Source organism: Tremella mesenterica (genome assembly GCF_000271645.1).
Source record: "Tremella mesenterica DSM 1558 unplaced genomic scaffold TREMEscaffold_2, whole genome shotgun sequence".
Taxonomy (NCBI): Eukaryota; Fungi; Basidiomycota; class Tremellomycetes; order Tremellales; family Tremellaceae; genus Tremella; species Tremella mesenterica.
In genome coordinates this window covers 2,415,934-2,431,133 of record NW_006711226.1, presented here as the reverse complement: position 1 = coordinate 2,431,133, position 15,200 = coordinate 2,415,934, and the positions used below count along the sequence as shown (strand labels likewise).

At 45.7% G+C, this 15,200-nt stretch overlaps 5 protein-coding genes across 5 annotated transcripts; 2 read left to right on the top strand and 3 right to left on the bottom strand.

Annotated features, from left to right (window-relative positions):
* Nucleotides 1-238: 238 nt before the first annotated feature.
* TREMEDRAFT_56522 (histone H3) lies at nt 239-1,166 on the bottom strand. Its single transcript, XM_007002567.1, has 5 exons — nt 1,019-1,166; nt 870-974; nt 682-762; nt 571-635; nt 239-460 (listed from the first exon to the last, which is right to left on the bottom strand). Exons 1-5 carry the CDS (start codon nt 1,077-1,079, stop codon nt 362-364), a joined length of 411 nt encoding a protein of 136 aa, XP_007002629.1. The 5' UTR covers nt 1,080-1,166; the 3' UTR covers nt 239-361.
* Nucleotides 1,167-1,493: 327 nt separating this feature from the next.
* On the bottom strand, nt 1,494-2,878 carry TREMEDRAFT_60631 (uncharacterized protein; the record flags this gene model as incomplete). Its single annotated transcript, XM_007002818.1, has 2 exons — nt 1,494-1,746; nt 1,833-2,878. 2 exons carry the CDS (start codon nt 2,876-2,878, stop codon nt 1,494-1,496), a joined length of 1,299 nt encoding a protein of 432 aa, XP_007002880.1.
* A 600-nt stretch (nt 2,879-3,478) lies between these two features.
* TREMEDRAFT_67922 (uncharacterized protein) lies at nt 3,479-4,274 on the top strand (the record flags this gene model as incomplete). Its single annotated transcript, XM_007002966.1, has 4 exons — nt 3,479-3,701; nt 3,850-3,877; nt 4,161-4,176; nt 4,221-4,274. 4 exons carry the CDS (start codon nt 3,479-3,481, stop codon nt 4,272-4,274), a joined length of 321 nt encoding a protein of 106 aa, XP_007003028.1.
* A 317-nt stretch (nt 4,275-4,591) lies between these two features.
* TREMEDRAFT_27484 (uncharacterized protein) lies at nt 4,592-11,287 on the top strand (the record flags this gene model as incomplete). The annotated part of the gene is made up of 16 exons (XM_007002295.1): nt 4,592-4,775; nt 4,932-5,224; nt 5,300-5,826; nt 5,953-6,115; nt 6,335-7,053; nt 7,586-7,888; nt 7,933-8,088; nt 8,354-8,545; nt 8,723-8,788; nt 8,839-9,039; nt 9,218-9,450; nt 9,619-9,717; nt 9,762-9,867; nt 10,018-10,512; nt 10,772-11,085; nt 11,181-11,287. 16 exons carry the CDS (start codon nt 4,592-4,594, stop codon nt 11,285-11,287), a joined length of 4,158 nt encoding a protein of 1,385 aa, XP_007002357.1.
* Nucleotides 11,288-11,428: 141 nt separating this feature from the next.
* TREMEDRAFT_60629 (uncharacterized protein) lies at nt 11,429-14,296 on the bottom strand (the record flags this gene model as incomplete). The annotated part of the gene is made up of 12 exons (XM_007002817.1): nt 11,429-11,687; nt 11,765-12,041; nt 12,348-12,502; nt 12,637-12,782; nt 12,824-12,837; nt 12,858-13,150; nt 13,198-13,210; nt 13,257-13,449; nt 13,492-13,801; nt 13,874-14,068; nt 14,112-14,130; nt 14,176-14,296. The coding sequence occupies 12 exons, from the start codon at nt 14,294-14,296 to the stop codon at nt 11,429-11,431; spliced, it is 1,995 nt and encodes a 664-aa protein (XP_007002879.1).
* Between the last annotated feature and the right edge of the window lie 904 nt (nt 14,297-15,200).

The following is a 15,200-nucleotide window of genomic DNA, read 5'->3' as shown; positions in this document are numbered from 1 at the left end:
TTGGTGACTATCATTACTACAAAGATACAAAGGTGAGCGAGTTTGGCGGTACTCATAATGACGGGGAAGAGATGTGACGGAGAGCAGGGACCAGAGATTGGCAAACGAGGGCGGGAGAAGCTGGGGCTCCACATTGGTGTGCTGTGGGGAATGTAGAGTACGGGACGAGTCCTCGGCTCCTTTGCTGCGGCCGCCGGGCGATAAAGACAAAAGGTGGAGCAAAATGGATCAGACGATACGTAGGGAGCTCGATGCATAAAGGCTCAACCCACAACAAACAAAACTAAAAACAAAGTACAAAACATGAAACATCAACTAATCCCTTCGTAACATTCATCAGAGCCCCACCCAAACAATCCACTTAGGTCCTCTCGCCCCGGAGACGACGAGCGAGGTGCAAGTCCTTAGGCTGGATGGTAACACGTTTGGCGTGGATGGCGGCAAGGTTGGTGTCTTCGAACTGAATGTCAGCGGGAGTCCTTCTATACCTCATCAGGTGAGCGATACTCGGAGATAAGGGTGAGATGGCCAAGAAAGGGCGGGGATGGGGTTTAGAAAAATGTGACTGACCAGAGAGACGAGGTAAGCTTCGGAAGCTTCCTGCAGAGCCATGACGGCGGAAGATTGGAAACGGACTATAGTATCAGCATACAGTCAAAAGTGTCGAAGGAAAAAACTCACGGTCAGTCTTAAAATCCTGAGCGATTTCACGGACCAAACGCTGGAAAGGAAGTTTACGAATAAGAAGTTCGGTAGATTTTTCTATTAAGATTAGCTTTTTACTCTTACCAGCCTTTCATGCATTGATATCTGGCCGATGGTCTTGCACAGGCGAGTGAGGAATGTGAGAAAATGAGGTATAAACTCACGGTATCTTCTAATCTCACGAAGAGCGACAGTTCCAGGTCTGTATCTATGAGGTTTCTTGACACCTCCAGTACTGGGTGCAGACTTTCGAGCTGCCTTAGTGGCGACTATCTCGTCAACTTTGTCATTGGTCAGACGAAATGATACTGACGTTGTTTACGAGGAGCTTTACCTCCAGTGGATTTACGAGCGGTTTGCTTAGTACGAGCCATTGTGATGGATTTGTATTGGTTGAGTGTTGTAAAGTCGGAGATACGAAGTGTTGTAGAGAAGGAGACAAGTTACTGAAATGGATGGGGAAAGAAGACAGAGGAAGGGGGGGGTTATATAACCTTTGTTGACCAGAGACGGCAAACAGGGTGCCATGGGATATCGCCGAGAGATAACGCCGGTGGGGGTAAGTCACGTGATATCAGATAACCCCGCTTACTTTCAAAAGTAGAAATCTGGAGCGCATGGTGCATTCACACAAGGGTTCACAAAACATACATCTCCTTCTTACAACAGGCACCTCACGTTATGAACAAACTACAACAGAAATTGCAACATTCGACTAGATACAACATACGAGGCCGAGGCTAGTCAGAGTTACAAGAGAACTAACAAAACACGCCGCGGGTTGGATCCTACAAGACCATACCCCTCGCATCCCATGATTCCCACCACCTCCCTTCCGTATTCTCCCAATCGGGTATCGCACCTCTTTTCTTGACGAACACCGGTCGTATCGTATTTCCTAAATCAAGGTTCCCATCATCCTTCGTCGTCTCCGATTGAGGCATACGAAGTGTGTACACCGTCTCGCATGCGTAGACTTTAGGTATATGGGGCGTTTCGACAGGAGAAGGTGTCGTTGGAGAAATGAACATATTCCCCAATCTGTCATCAGCCTTAGACTCATATCATTGCCCTGAAGTCCGACTTAATTAGAAGGAAGGGTGACCGGGTGGCCGGATCGAACGTACCCCGATACGACACCCTCAAAAGCATTCACCATAACACCCATACCCGTCAACGAAGGTCCAATCATACGCCAGAACGCTTCCCCCGCGTGGTTCTTCACCTGCTTCATCATACCATCCAACTCTACGTGTGTTTGCGATAAAGGTGTAGCAGGAAGAGGATGGAAAATGTAAAGAATCCGAGAAGGCATAGGTGATCCTAAATCGGAAACGGTCAAATGAGAAGGTCTGTATTTCCAACTCCAATGATGTTCCACAAGGGTTGTATCTCCATCCTCTTCTTCACCTCGCTCTAAACCCAATCCCTGCTCGACTGCTTCAGTCGACTTGATATTTCCCATGCCTTTTGAATCCTCGACTCCATTCACAGGATTTGAATTCCTGTTAAGAGGTACCACAGGATCAGAAGAACTGGTCGGAGTCGAGGGGGAAGCGTCGGACCAAACTACCATCACATCCTTTTTCTCTTCTTTAACTTTCGCGTCGAATAAAGAAGTCAACGTAGCTCTAGCTGTGTAATATCTCATAGTCCCACCATCCGTCCCAGACACACTACTTCGACCTGTATTCAACCCATCGACTGTGTGAATATGCGATAAACGGGATGCGGTGGGTGGCAACGATGAAGGTGAAAGTGATCCATGCGAAGGAATGGTACAAGTTGAAATCGAATTGATAGAAGGGAATGATATATGTGATGGAGCTGTACGCCAAGTACTTGATCCATCCTGAAGAGTAGATTGATCAGATAAAGTGATAGCTGTGGAAGGATCGAGATGGTCTATCTCGTCAAGTGTCATAGTACGGAGAGAAAGATCATCGATGGAAAGTCTGAAGATGTAAGTGGGTTTACGACGGTGATTCTTTCCTATTTGTTCTGTCTCTATCGTATCCGTATGAATCCCGTCGTCTACTCCATTTTGCTTTATTGAGGGTGAAGGAATATGATTGGCGGATATAACAGGAGTATCAATTGTAAGAAGGTTTGAGGAAAGTTGAATCATGATTCGTTCTGTATCGATGCGAAGGGGTTCAGGAAGGGAAGACATGATAGACAAACACGCCACTGTGTGAAAGAGAAGTCACAAAAGGTGAGAATGATACCAGTTAGGTCAAGTATATATACTCGATGACATGTTTGTGATTACTTGTATATGAATACATTGTTATGTGACATGTAAACCTTTGAAAAGTAATTCCTAAAGGGGTCTGAGCGTAATGTAAAGTCACTTTGGGAAGGGGTGAGGTGGATGTGCCACAAGTGTGACAAGTGGTCAAAGAGAAGCGGTAATCCCGATATCTCCGACTCACTGCTAATGAAGTGCGACCTGCAAAGTTAATGATCATGATAAACGAGTACTTTACACCATGTCAAGTCAAACACCTTATTCAATAGCTCACAGGTCAGTGAAAATCTCCTCTTTCACCTTCCCTCCTACACTGCATCATCTCTTTCCCCATGTTCCCGAGATATCTCTCCAAAGTCGAGCTTATCCTCCGGATGTCCATCCTGACCCTCCACTAGTAACGTCAGTTCGAGGACGTAAGATCCCACAGTCTAGGATAAACCAGGACACAAGAGGTTACCAGGTACAAGCTATATCTACTTCAATGACTCGCACGCGAAACAAGAACAAATAGAAGAATCCATGTTGACACCTTCCAGATTATACGTCAAATCCCTATACAAAAGATTCCTCACAAATTCACTTAATTGGTATATCCGTCGAGACCTTTGGCGTAACAAAGCCATTGAGATCAGAGCGGAATTTGAACGTAATAGAAATATCACCGATCCTCGGGCTTTAGCTTTAGTTCTTGAACAAGCGGAAGCTAGGTTAGCTAAAGAAGCTCATCCTGATCCTTATCGACGTGAGTGGAAATCAATTTTTGTTTTCCGAACATATGGAATGTGGATGTCGGTCATGCGTGCAGATGGATGGAATTCTACGGGATGAACGTTTTGAATAGAGGGAATGGAAGGATGAAGGAGAAAGGAAAGGGAGTTGATGATTTATAGCACCATTGTTTCCTGACGGTACGAAATGGTACGTTGTTTCTTTTACACTTTCTTCTTTACTTATACCCCTCTGTATACCTATCCCGTCTTTGACCTTTCATTATCACTTCTCTCAGTTTGCAGGGTTGTTATCCTCCATGAGAGCTGTCCGAACTACGTTTCCCCTATCTCCCGGTATTTGATCCTACTCCCCGACCTTAATTTCGTCTTCCTAAACCTCATGCTTTCTTACCTCTTTCCCTCGCTCTCGTCTCCTAGTCACTATCATCGGTAGAGATTATCTTGTATCGAGACCAACGCTGACACTTCAGGGAACGTAATTTACCCGTGAGTATACGTGTGCGTGCAGTAAGACGATTACTGACTTTTAGCCACGTATGTTCACAGCACAGGAAAAAGCAGAAGCGTTGGCAGCGGAACATTGAGTTGTTCAAGATGCATATGATCATGATCAGGCTGCTCATACTTGATATTCACACTGCTATGCTGCTCGCTGCCAGCCTACATCAGCTACTGAGTCTCACCTACTCCCTGTGGGCTGTGGGCTGTGGGTCGATAGCAGGGAGTGGGTTGGTCAGTTGTAGTCGGAACAGGGTACGATCGGCTCTCTCGGAACCGGAATTCTCACCTTCTTCACTTTCTCTCTACCCTGCGTTCTCCATTTCACTTCATCCCCTCAGCAGCTCAGCAGCTCAGCAGGCAGCCAGGCGCTGCAGGCGAAGAAGTATTTGGTCCGACTGACATGTCAACCACTCGTCATCCCCTGGTCATCCCTTTCCTTCTCTCCCCCGACTCCTCATCGTCCTCTTCCCTCCCCGCCCTCCCCGTTAACCCCACTCACCTTGTCTCTTGGTCCCAAAACACGTCTTCTGGTCCTTCTCATCACTTGGCCTTAGCTAGTTCAGATAACACCCTCTGGGTAGTCAGTCTGAACTCATCATCCCTCCCATCGACATCTGCAACCAAACTGGACCATTCAGACATTTCGATAACCCGAACGGAAAAGAGTCCTCGATCTAGGAAATTACAATGGACCATCCCTCTTTCCCCTCCATCTTCAACTGCAACCGTCCATCAGGAAGATCTTCTCTCCCCTCCCTCTTCTTCTCGGACCATACGGCATGACGATCTACTCTCCCCTCCCTCTTCTTCTCGGACCATATATGATGACACCCCCTCACAGAAAAGACACAGGAACCGTCCATCTCCACAAAGACATGTATCTTTCGGTCGACCGAGAGCCCCTTCTTCAGCTTCTTCGATCCTCACCACCGGATCGAAGAGACATACAGCTTTCTCACCACCTTCCTCTGCTACCCAATTACCTACCACATGTGTTTCAACCACCACTGCTACAGCTCTTTCTCCTACATCTGTTCACCTCACCCATCCCTCCTCCACAAACCAATCATCAGCTTATGTTAACCCTTCCATCTCTTCCAACTCGAAGTCTACTCCTATCGCCGAAGAAGATCATGCTCACTTGGACTTGCTAGATCAACTCCGGGAACAACGTCGCTCGGAAGATGTAGACAGACATGGTCTGGGTCTAGGTCTAGGATTAGGACTTATGAGTCGTAGATTATCAATACAAGGAAAAGAAGAAGACGGTAATACATCACCTACATCTGTCGTCTCAAATGACGAGACTATCGTGGGGAGAATAAGAGCATGGACAGGGACAGATGATAAGAGTAAAGTGGATGAGATATCGGATGATAGGTTAAGTGAGGCTGCGGTAGATCTTGAGATGCAGAAAGAGAGGATTGAAGGAGAAAGAGAAAGAGATGGGATGAAAGTGGTAGAAGAAGCACAGAAAAGTCCGTTATTGAGACAAACATCTCATCTTGATCAGTCAATTGACGAGAAGAAGAGGCCAGTGAGGAGAATAGTGTTATCTCAACCTGGACGAGGGAAAATCATCGCTTTGAAGGTGTTTGAGGAGTTAGGTTTGTTGTGCGTTTTGAGAGATGAAGGGTAAGTCAGGATTCTCTAGGTCTCAAGATCGATCACCATGACCATGACCAGGATGTGTCTTAAACCCGCATTTTGTGCTCGCTGTGGGGCTATACTTCAGGTGGGAGAGTGGCCTCTGATATACAGATTATTAGATCTGATCTCACTTCAAGACCTCAAGGAGAAGGTCACGGTGGATTTGGAGGAACCCGAACCTTCAAAGACTTCGGAAACGCATGGCAGGGGCAAAACTTTGAGGTTGTCTCCATTCTGGCACTGGTGTGATGTCCATCTCGTCCGGTCAGAAAATGTGAGTTGTCTTCTTTTCTATCGCGAGGCTCAAATCTCCTTCCCCCACACTTCCACCACAAAGTGCGTCTTCCTCAGGGGAAGTGTGGTACACTCATAGGATGAGTAGACAATACCACCCCACCCCTCAAGTACCCCCCAAAAAGATGCCAAGCCTCGTCTCTCAGATGTGGAACAACTTTGTCTGTTTTGCTCCTGTTGATTTATGCTCACGAAAAAGCAAAGCGTCATCATCGCCCACGGCATCCCCTGGCCATGCGCCTTACCTAGTCCGAACGGTGAAGTTACTCGAGTGGTCATTCTGAGGTTTGGCCATGACGTGCAGGTCGAAGCTCGTCTCGAACTTCCTGGTCAAGGAACAATAGGGATTTGTCAGAATGACCAGACCAACTATTTGATACACGCCACGGCAACAAGTTTAACTTCTTATCCTATCATCTTCCCCAAAATTTCAGGTCCTTCGTCTCTTTCTCCATCCTCTCTGTCCGGACACCCAAATCAAAATCTACAGGATCCGGATATGACTCAACAGCAGAATCGGCCCTCTCAATTACGGGCAGTATCATCTGCTAACGTATCACCCAATATCCAACCTCTGCATGCACTTGAAGGGAACGAGCCTGCACCTAGGAGAAACAGATCGTTGGTTTCTCTCCGCGAAGGAGAACAACAGAAAGAACGACGGTTCGCTAGGTTTTTAGCGGTGAAAAAGATGGACTGGCCGATCAAATCAGGGGTGAAAGAACAGAAGGAAGAGCAAAGGTCGGTAGAACTGGGAGAAGGGTGTGAGGTGGAGAGAGATGGGTATGGACATTGGAAGAAGTTGATTTTACATGTCAACGGAGAAGGTTTGGGGATATCAGATGATGTGGCTCATGTGTGTTTCTCAGTCTCATCTCCCCACTTCACTTTTCTCTCTGATCTCTACTGTACTTTGTCGTAGCTTTCACTCTCCAACTCTGTCCTCCTACAGCTCTCCGCTGTATGGTCAAGTCCAACAGAAACTGACTTGCAGGTGTTTTGGTGTGATGGGAAAACCCTGCATGTGCGAGGGACGATCATCTTACTGTCTAAATCACCAGTCAGAGATGCATATTTCACTTCTGGCTGGCATCATGTCTGCCTCTTGTCAAAAGTAAGCTCTTTCTAATCTTCTCCCAACGAGAATTTAATTCGACTGATGCCTGAAGGACAATTGTGTGGTGTATCAAGCTTCCGATATTACTTCTCCTGGTGGGGCTATGCTGTAAGTTCTACCCATCCACTCTTCCAGGTCATTCTCAACCACCAAACTTTGCCTTTCCCACTACTGCAAGACTGACTTTCCAGATTTTCCACTCTTTCTGAGCTCCCATCGACCAATACCATCTTCCTGGACCAAGTTGAAACATTATGGTATGCCACCCACGAAAACATCAGCATAAGAAATCTAATTTGTTTCCCCTCGTCTAATGATCTCATCTCTCTTCAGTGTTCCGTGCGACAAGACATTAGCTCAATCATACCTCACAACACATCCGACGCTTTCATCACCGATAGTAAGCTTAGCTCCAAGCTTTGCTCTCGACTTCAAAAGCTTACAATCAGGTAAAGGAAATGTTCAAAAACACCCATTCTCATCTCTCCTTACCGATACTTTACCCATAGCCAACGACAGTCTATCCATGGACCGGCTAGACTCTCCAATAACATCTTCCGTGTTGGTCAGTGCTGTAGGGAAGTCATATATGATAGCAGGAGATGAAGATGGTGTGGTCCGGATCTGGACCGCAGAGTATATGATATCCTCGGTGTGATCAGAAAAGAACTGATGGATAGTCCTTTTAAATTAGAAGCGTCTTTTACGATGTTTGCCTATCCTGTCAAGACGATATTGAGGTTAATGATGCCCGAAGCTGGCAACTTGAGGGATTGTGTTTTGTGCACTTCGGATGTGGGTTCGGTGGGGGTGATCTCATTGAAAGAAATGGATCAGTGAGTTCGATCATCTTCATTCTACCATACCGCTTTGCACAAAGTTCACAATTTATGGCATATTGGCAGGCGCAAAACGGGACTGGTGTCTCGTGCAGGAGCAAGTCGACGCCAGAAGATCTGGTGGATGAATTAAAACCACATTTTGACTTAGTACAACGTCGTTTTCTTCAGGTATGAACTTGTAACGGAAGAGGCAGTTCGAAGAAAGGCGAGACAAAAGGAAAGAGAACAAGGCAGGAGAGAATTTGAGCTGATACACAAGATTGTTCTTAATTCCAGCTTCTCGATCACCACTGAGAAAAGTTTTCATAGGTGGCACGATGGGACAAGATATGTTGTTGGCTTATGCCAATGGGAAAGCTAGGGTATGGAATGTGGAGACTATGGAATTTAGAAGATCAACGGGGTTGGATGCGGCTGAGGATATGTTACAATCTGGTCAATGGGCTGAAGTGTGAGTGATCACTTTCTCGGGTTTTCTCTCTTCCCTCGCGCTTCCCCCTCCCGCCCCCCCCCCCCCCCCCCCCGACCAACCCACCCACACACACGCACACCCTTTTCAACTCGTTCTATCCCCTCTCTCCTTTTGTAATCGCCGCATGACGATGCGCTCACTTGTCAGGCGGTTAAGTGGGGATTCGAATATGGACGCCAATACTGGTGCTCTTCGATCCGTCCTTAACTCCCATGTGGGACCGTCAGATCTAGGTACGTCAGCTGGATTACTCGCTTCACCGTATAGCTGAGAATTCTAGGGAGGTTGTTGGAGCTCGACTTACGGAGACTCGGGGAACAACTTCGTTCTTCCGGTGATAGTCCTTTACCGGAATTACGATGGTTGTTATCTCTCTTCTTGACCTTCGGTTTGGAGAAGGGGATAGATGATATCTGTCATGAGAATCTGGGGATTTTGCCCCCGGGGAAAAGCGCGATATTCGGTCGACACGAGTGAGTTGTGTTCCTTTTTCCCTATCTTCCTTCCTTCTTTACAGCTCCTCTTCACCACTGCGCTTCCCGCTCGCACCCTTCACTTTCTTCTACTTTGGATCCCAAATGATGCTATCAGTGCTATTGCTATAGGACTACCGAGAGGTAGAGCACAGAATTATGTGACTGATCATTTCAGTGACACTCAAATACAACTTTCCTACACCACTGGACCTGCTTCATGGTGCATCTCACCTTATGACACGGGAATGAGACAATTGGCCATTGTATCCCTGCTCCGACCGTTCCTCGATTCTCCCGACCACGAAAAAGCCGCGGCGGACGTGATCGCCTACTATACCACTTGTCTTCCTGCGGATATTGAGGATGCCCCTTTAGACTTCTTCGCTGGATATTATATGGACTCTGCGTGTAAGTCTATCTACCTCATTTTCTGCCTTGCCATACCCTCGTTCCTAGCAGCAACATTTCTGAGACATCCTGCTCTGGTCTTCAGTCTACCATATAGTTGAGTTGTCATACCCGGCCTTTCAATCGTCTATTGACAGGAAGATGCTGTTGGGCCTAGTTGACAAATAGCCAACGTACAACAAGCCGCACGGTTGCTCTTCGCCGCTCGATTGAGTCGAATGACGGATACTGACCTGGAAACATTGATCCTGCAATATCAACCTGGTTGTGAGTTGGCGATCTCTGAATGTGTACATGATCTGACAGTCTAGTACCTAGTTTGCAACCGAATGGAAAGCAGACATCTGCTCAAGCGGCCTTGGCGCTGACAATGATTGGCGGTATGGCTATACAAAAGTATCAATCTATGACGCCTTCGTGAGTTCACCTGAGGCATGAGCTCAACTCCTGTCACCCCTTCAAGATTTGAGACTCTTTGTTCATATCCGACATAGGCACTTGATCACTTCTGACGTGCCTTCCTTTTGCATTTGAAATTGATTGTGAGAATAAGTGCTAAAATGTCAGAGCTCTCAAAGCAGTCGCCGACTCTGTCGTGCTGTATCTGGACGATCCCCACTGTATACATCTCGAATTAGCAGTCGAACTCTGTTCCAAAGGTTTCCAAACATGGCAAACTTATGTGGACGCTATGGACCTTTTACGTCGATTATTCCATCTGGCAACACATAAAGAAAATCCCTCTTCTTCAAATACATCCATCATTGGTAATTCTCATATTGCAGCTCATGCTCGATTGGCAGTACTTCACGTCGCTTCTAGTAACCCTGGATTATTCATGAGTACTTTATCGATGGACATTTTAGATGCACGTTCAGCAGAAGGAAGAAAATCGATCATGAAATTATGTGTTTTCATGGCTAGAAAACAACCTGCTATTTTGGAAAATGGTTTACCTAGAATAGCGGAAGCTGTTGTGAAAAGTTTAGATCCTAATACTGGTAAAATGAGAGAAGACGTTTGGCAAGCTGCTACTGTTATTTTGAATGAACTTGTTCAAGCGTAAGTCGTCCTCTTTTCTTTCCTCTTTTCCTCTTTTCCTCTTTTCCTCTTTTCCTCTTTTCCTCTTCTTCCACCTCTTCCAATTCCAACCATTTTATCTGTACTCTCATACTCGCCCTGTCATCTGTCAGGTTACACCGACCTATCATTTGATCTAATCTTTATCCCCGTTCAGCATCATATACTCAATCCAACAACTCCATCACGTTCAGGCGCAAGATCATACCTCTCAATCTTGTATCAATTCTGATGTTGACAGTTTCTCCACCATAGACTTCCACTCCACCACACAACGTTTAGCAGTAGGAACACATGAAGGAGCTGTGATAATGTACGACCTCAAAACAGCTTCACGTTTATACATTCTTGAACCTCATAAATCCCCAGTATCAGCAATCACTTTCAGTCCTGATGGTAGAAGGTTGGTTACTGTCAGTTTAGAACAAGGTGATTTAACAGTTTGGAAAGTTGGTAGTAGTTTGAGTGGTTTTTTCAACGTTGGTGGACCACCTAGACAAGGTGGTGAGAAAGGTGAACCTTTTAAAAGGATTGTATTCATAAGAGCTGGTGATGGTGAGTTTTACTTTTCTTTTTTTCTTTCTCTCAAATAACTTCTACTACTACAAAAATAAGGAATGAGGGATAAAGGATGAAAGACTGATGAGAAGAACCTATGAGTTCTACTAGCGGTTTGAGTGATGTTCAGATTTCTTGGCCTGGTAATAGACAAGCTAGAGTTACGATAAGGGAGACAGCTTTGACTTTTGAGACGTAAGATTCAAGACGCGGTATTCGAAGTGATGATCTGATGAAAAGGAAGAAGGGCATTGAGTGTACCGGATTGAAGTGAGTTTCACAATATTGACGAGAAAATGCATTCGAAACATTTTAATCATCAAGTTTTACATTTTCCTCCTCATAACTCATCATGCCCTTTATCTTCTTTCAAACCAGCTTTGATCTTTGCCCAATCCAACCATTCATCCCCACCTAGATCACCTTGGTTCATAAACCCTTCTCCACTAAGATCCCCCAAACCACCCAAATCTCCAAGATCTCCCAAACCTTCTAAATCATCCCCAACACCATCTTCATCCATTGGTCCCATCGCTTGGGGAGGGGCGGGTTTAACTTTGACAGCTCCTTTTGCCGATAAAGAAACCCCAAGAGACCGTCTAAGAAGAGCTTCAACTCTAGAGAAATATCTATAAACCATGAGCATCTGTTGGGACACTTGATATGAACGACTCACGCCATTGGATCTGATACGCTAAATCCACTTCTTACTAAAGAAGTATCGAACAAAACCTTGACAGTTTCTCGTAGATCTTCAAGCTCGTAACTGACCATATCCTCGTCACCTTCCGGAAGCTCCAAAACTCTTTCGAGAAGACCTTCTATCAGAGGTGATTTAGGATTGATTTCGAGAACTTTTGGAAGGTTTTTCATCATTGCGTACATCGGGTCAGACTCTGTTTCCGCTTGAGAAGCCATGATCCTTTGCATGTTTGCTGACCAGCCGTACGAGTCTGTTTGTCAACGATAACCAGACTTCCGCCTTCCTTCTTCCTTCTTGTGCGTTCCGCGGCTTGGTGGTGAAGCATAGTTCAGCCAGTTTCTTCGAGAAGATCGTTGTGGGATTAAGTACGAAGTGGAGAAGGAGAGAAGGAGAGAAGGAGGGAAGGAACGAAAGGAAGGAACGAAAGGAAGGAACGAAAGGAACGAAAGAAGAATAGACATACCGACGACGATAGTACAAGGTGAAGAAACCAGACGGTTAGTCAGAACGACTGCTTCGTAAGTTCAGATCTAAAGAGGGGTGATATCGAACGAACCATCACTGATTTGACCCGACAACTCCGTCTTGAGCCAATTCAACAGTGGAGCAAAAGCGATCTTCTGAGATTCCAATTCACGTTTCTCAGCTTCATCTTCATCTTCATCCCCATATATCAAACCTTTCTTCGATACATCTTGCGTTTTCATACCCCTACACTGTCAGCTGATATCAGTTCCTTCAATCATTGTTGCCAACTAAACTCAACACCTCATATCACTCAGTGGTATTACTTGGAACTCATCTCCACAACTCATGACTTCGATTGAAAAAGTTTGAAAACTGACATGAAATTATTCAAAGTAGACATCATGGGTTCGTCCGCGGGTAAATTCAAGAGTAAAACTTCATATCCTCTAGCTTTGAGTTTTTCGACGAACGGAGAACCTGCAAGAGCTTCGGTAGGTTCTCCTACTCCAGCCATGTAGTAAATCTTCCAGTCAGCTCATATCATGAAGAGATGATACGACATACCTGTTTTTGTCCCACTTTACGATTCTCGACATACTATTCGTAAGTAAATAACCGTATGAACGGAACAATCGACTTGCCTCTTCCAAAGACGTATAATTGGTCCTGGTACTCTCGAATCTTAATAATTTGGCAAGTTTGATTTTATCCTTTGCACTTTCCATCAAGCCGATCCGGAAAGCATTACCGTACAATTTCGATACCTCTTGGTACTTTTCCGGTTCGTCGGTGGCCATCTTTGTGAATAGATCAAGAGCTTTGCGCACTAGGATACGTTGTAGCTGTTGAAGGAATCGATTATTTTGCAGCTGCTCACGAGACACGTTGAGTCTATTTCAATCAGCCGCCAATCACAGACTTATGTTACGGTAGCTCACGGTAGATCGTCAGCTACAGAGTCAGTCATCTCGCAATATCGGAACATAAAGGGACTGACCGTCTACGGTGACTTTCAAGAAACTAAGCCACCTAGGCATGTATTCTTCTCCAAGATCATCGGTGATGAACACTCGTTTGACCATGAGTCGGACATTGTTAATCCCACTATTGACCTTTTGCCAAAAGTCTTTGGGTAATTGAGCTGGAATGTACATGATACCACGATATGAAACACCACTTCCTGTGTCTCCCTATCCCTGTCAGCCTACCATCATGATGAGAAATGGACAAACCTTGAAATGAGACCAGCCTAATGTTTCCGCCTTTGGATCTTTGGCCACGGCTTTGTAGAACTCTCGGTATTCTTCATCCGTGACATCTTTAGGTTCTCTCATCCAAAGTGGTGGTCTATCATTCACTCTCACCCAACTTCCTTCATCCACAGGTTCTGTATCCTTCGGTACTTGGACATCTGGATCCAGAGAATCGTCCAATTCATCATGATCCCCTTCTTCGGCCGGTGATTCCGTCTCAGGCTCCTTGGTGACTTTCCTCTCTTTGATGTAGATGGGGAAAGTGGTTGAAAATGTCGAGTGTCGATCTCTGCTCCGTCAGTCTCTGATGAGCGAGATGAAAGAATTGACCAACATGAGGTTTTTGAGTTTATTGACGGACAAGAATTCTCCGTCTTCCTCACCGATACTCAAGATAATCTCTGTACCTCTACCCAGAGTATTCCCCCGTGGATCAGGGAAGATCTCAAATGAGTCACCAGCAGCGGTCGATACGAAGGTGTATTGTTGAGGGGTAGGGTTGGCAGAAGTAGCCGGTGGGAGGGAAGAAACTTGTACAGTGGGGGAAACGAGGAAACTATTTGATCAGCTCTTTTAGCACAAGGACCTGAAAAGCTGACCAGCTGTAGAAGCCCAGACCTAAACTGTCAGCAGTCGTTGTGCACAATGGACATAATAACATACCGAATTGTCCTATTAGATTGCCATCTGCACCTCCACCACCTTGTTCGGCATTACGTAGAAATTCACTGGTACCACTCCTAGCGATAGTCCCGAGGTTTTTAGCCAGTTCATCTTTGGTCATCCCAATCCCAGTATCTGAAGTAAGCGATCCCTTCCTCAAATACCCTCACGCAGGAAACTCTCTGTCATACAGGGACTTGAGCTGCGGCACAGTAATCAACAGCCTTTCATACGAAGTACACAAGTAAATAATTGAGTGATGAAGGCATCGGAGAAGTGCAAAAGGAGGATACTCGAAGTCACCTTTTATGATCAATTGTCCGGTTTTACCTCCCTCATCCAATTTGACCTCAATAGTCACATTGGCTTCGCCGGAACTTAAAACGCTCCTATCAGTCAAAGATACCAATCTCAATTTCTCCAAAGCGTCATTGGCGTTACTCAAAAGTTCTCGAAGAAAGACGTCTTTGTGGGAGTAAAGGGAATGAATGACTAATGATCGTAAACGGGTTATATCGCTCTAGGTTGGGTTAGCCTGTTCTCCCAATGTCCTCTCTATCATATTCCCATGCTTCTCCTATTATACTATATTCCAATTAGACTGACAGTACTTCTGGAGTTGGTGAAGAAAGTGGTAGTGATTTCAGATAAGTCTCAGTCGGCGGAAGACGGTGTACGGTGGAGCTACGAGGGACTTGTAGTCCGAGCACGGACCAGTGGGAAGGTTGAGATGGCGGCGGTCAGACCCGAGAGTGTTGTTGGGTCGTATACTTGTAGAGCTACTGACGAGCCTGAACATTCATGAAGTAGAAAGAGAAGGGGAAGCTTTGTGAAGTCGGAAGAAGCAAATAGTGCATGGAGGAAAGCTGGAACGAACCGACGGGAAAGTATGAAGAAACATGACACTCCACCCACCTCATATTTAAATGTCTCTGTCTCCGCTCCAACCCCATAGAGAGCAGACACCACACTCAATATACCCAAGACGAAATGAGATAGCCGCATGTTGACTTTCTGACACTGAG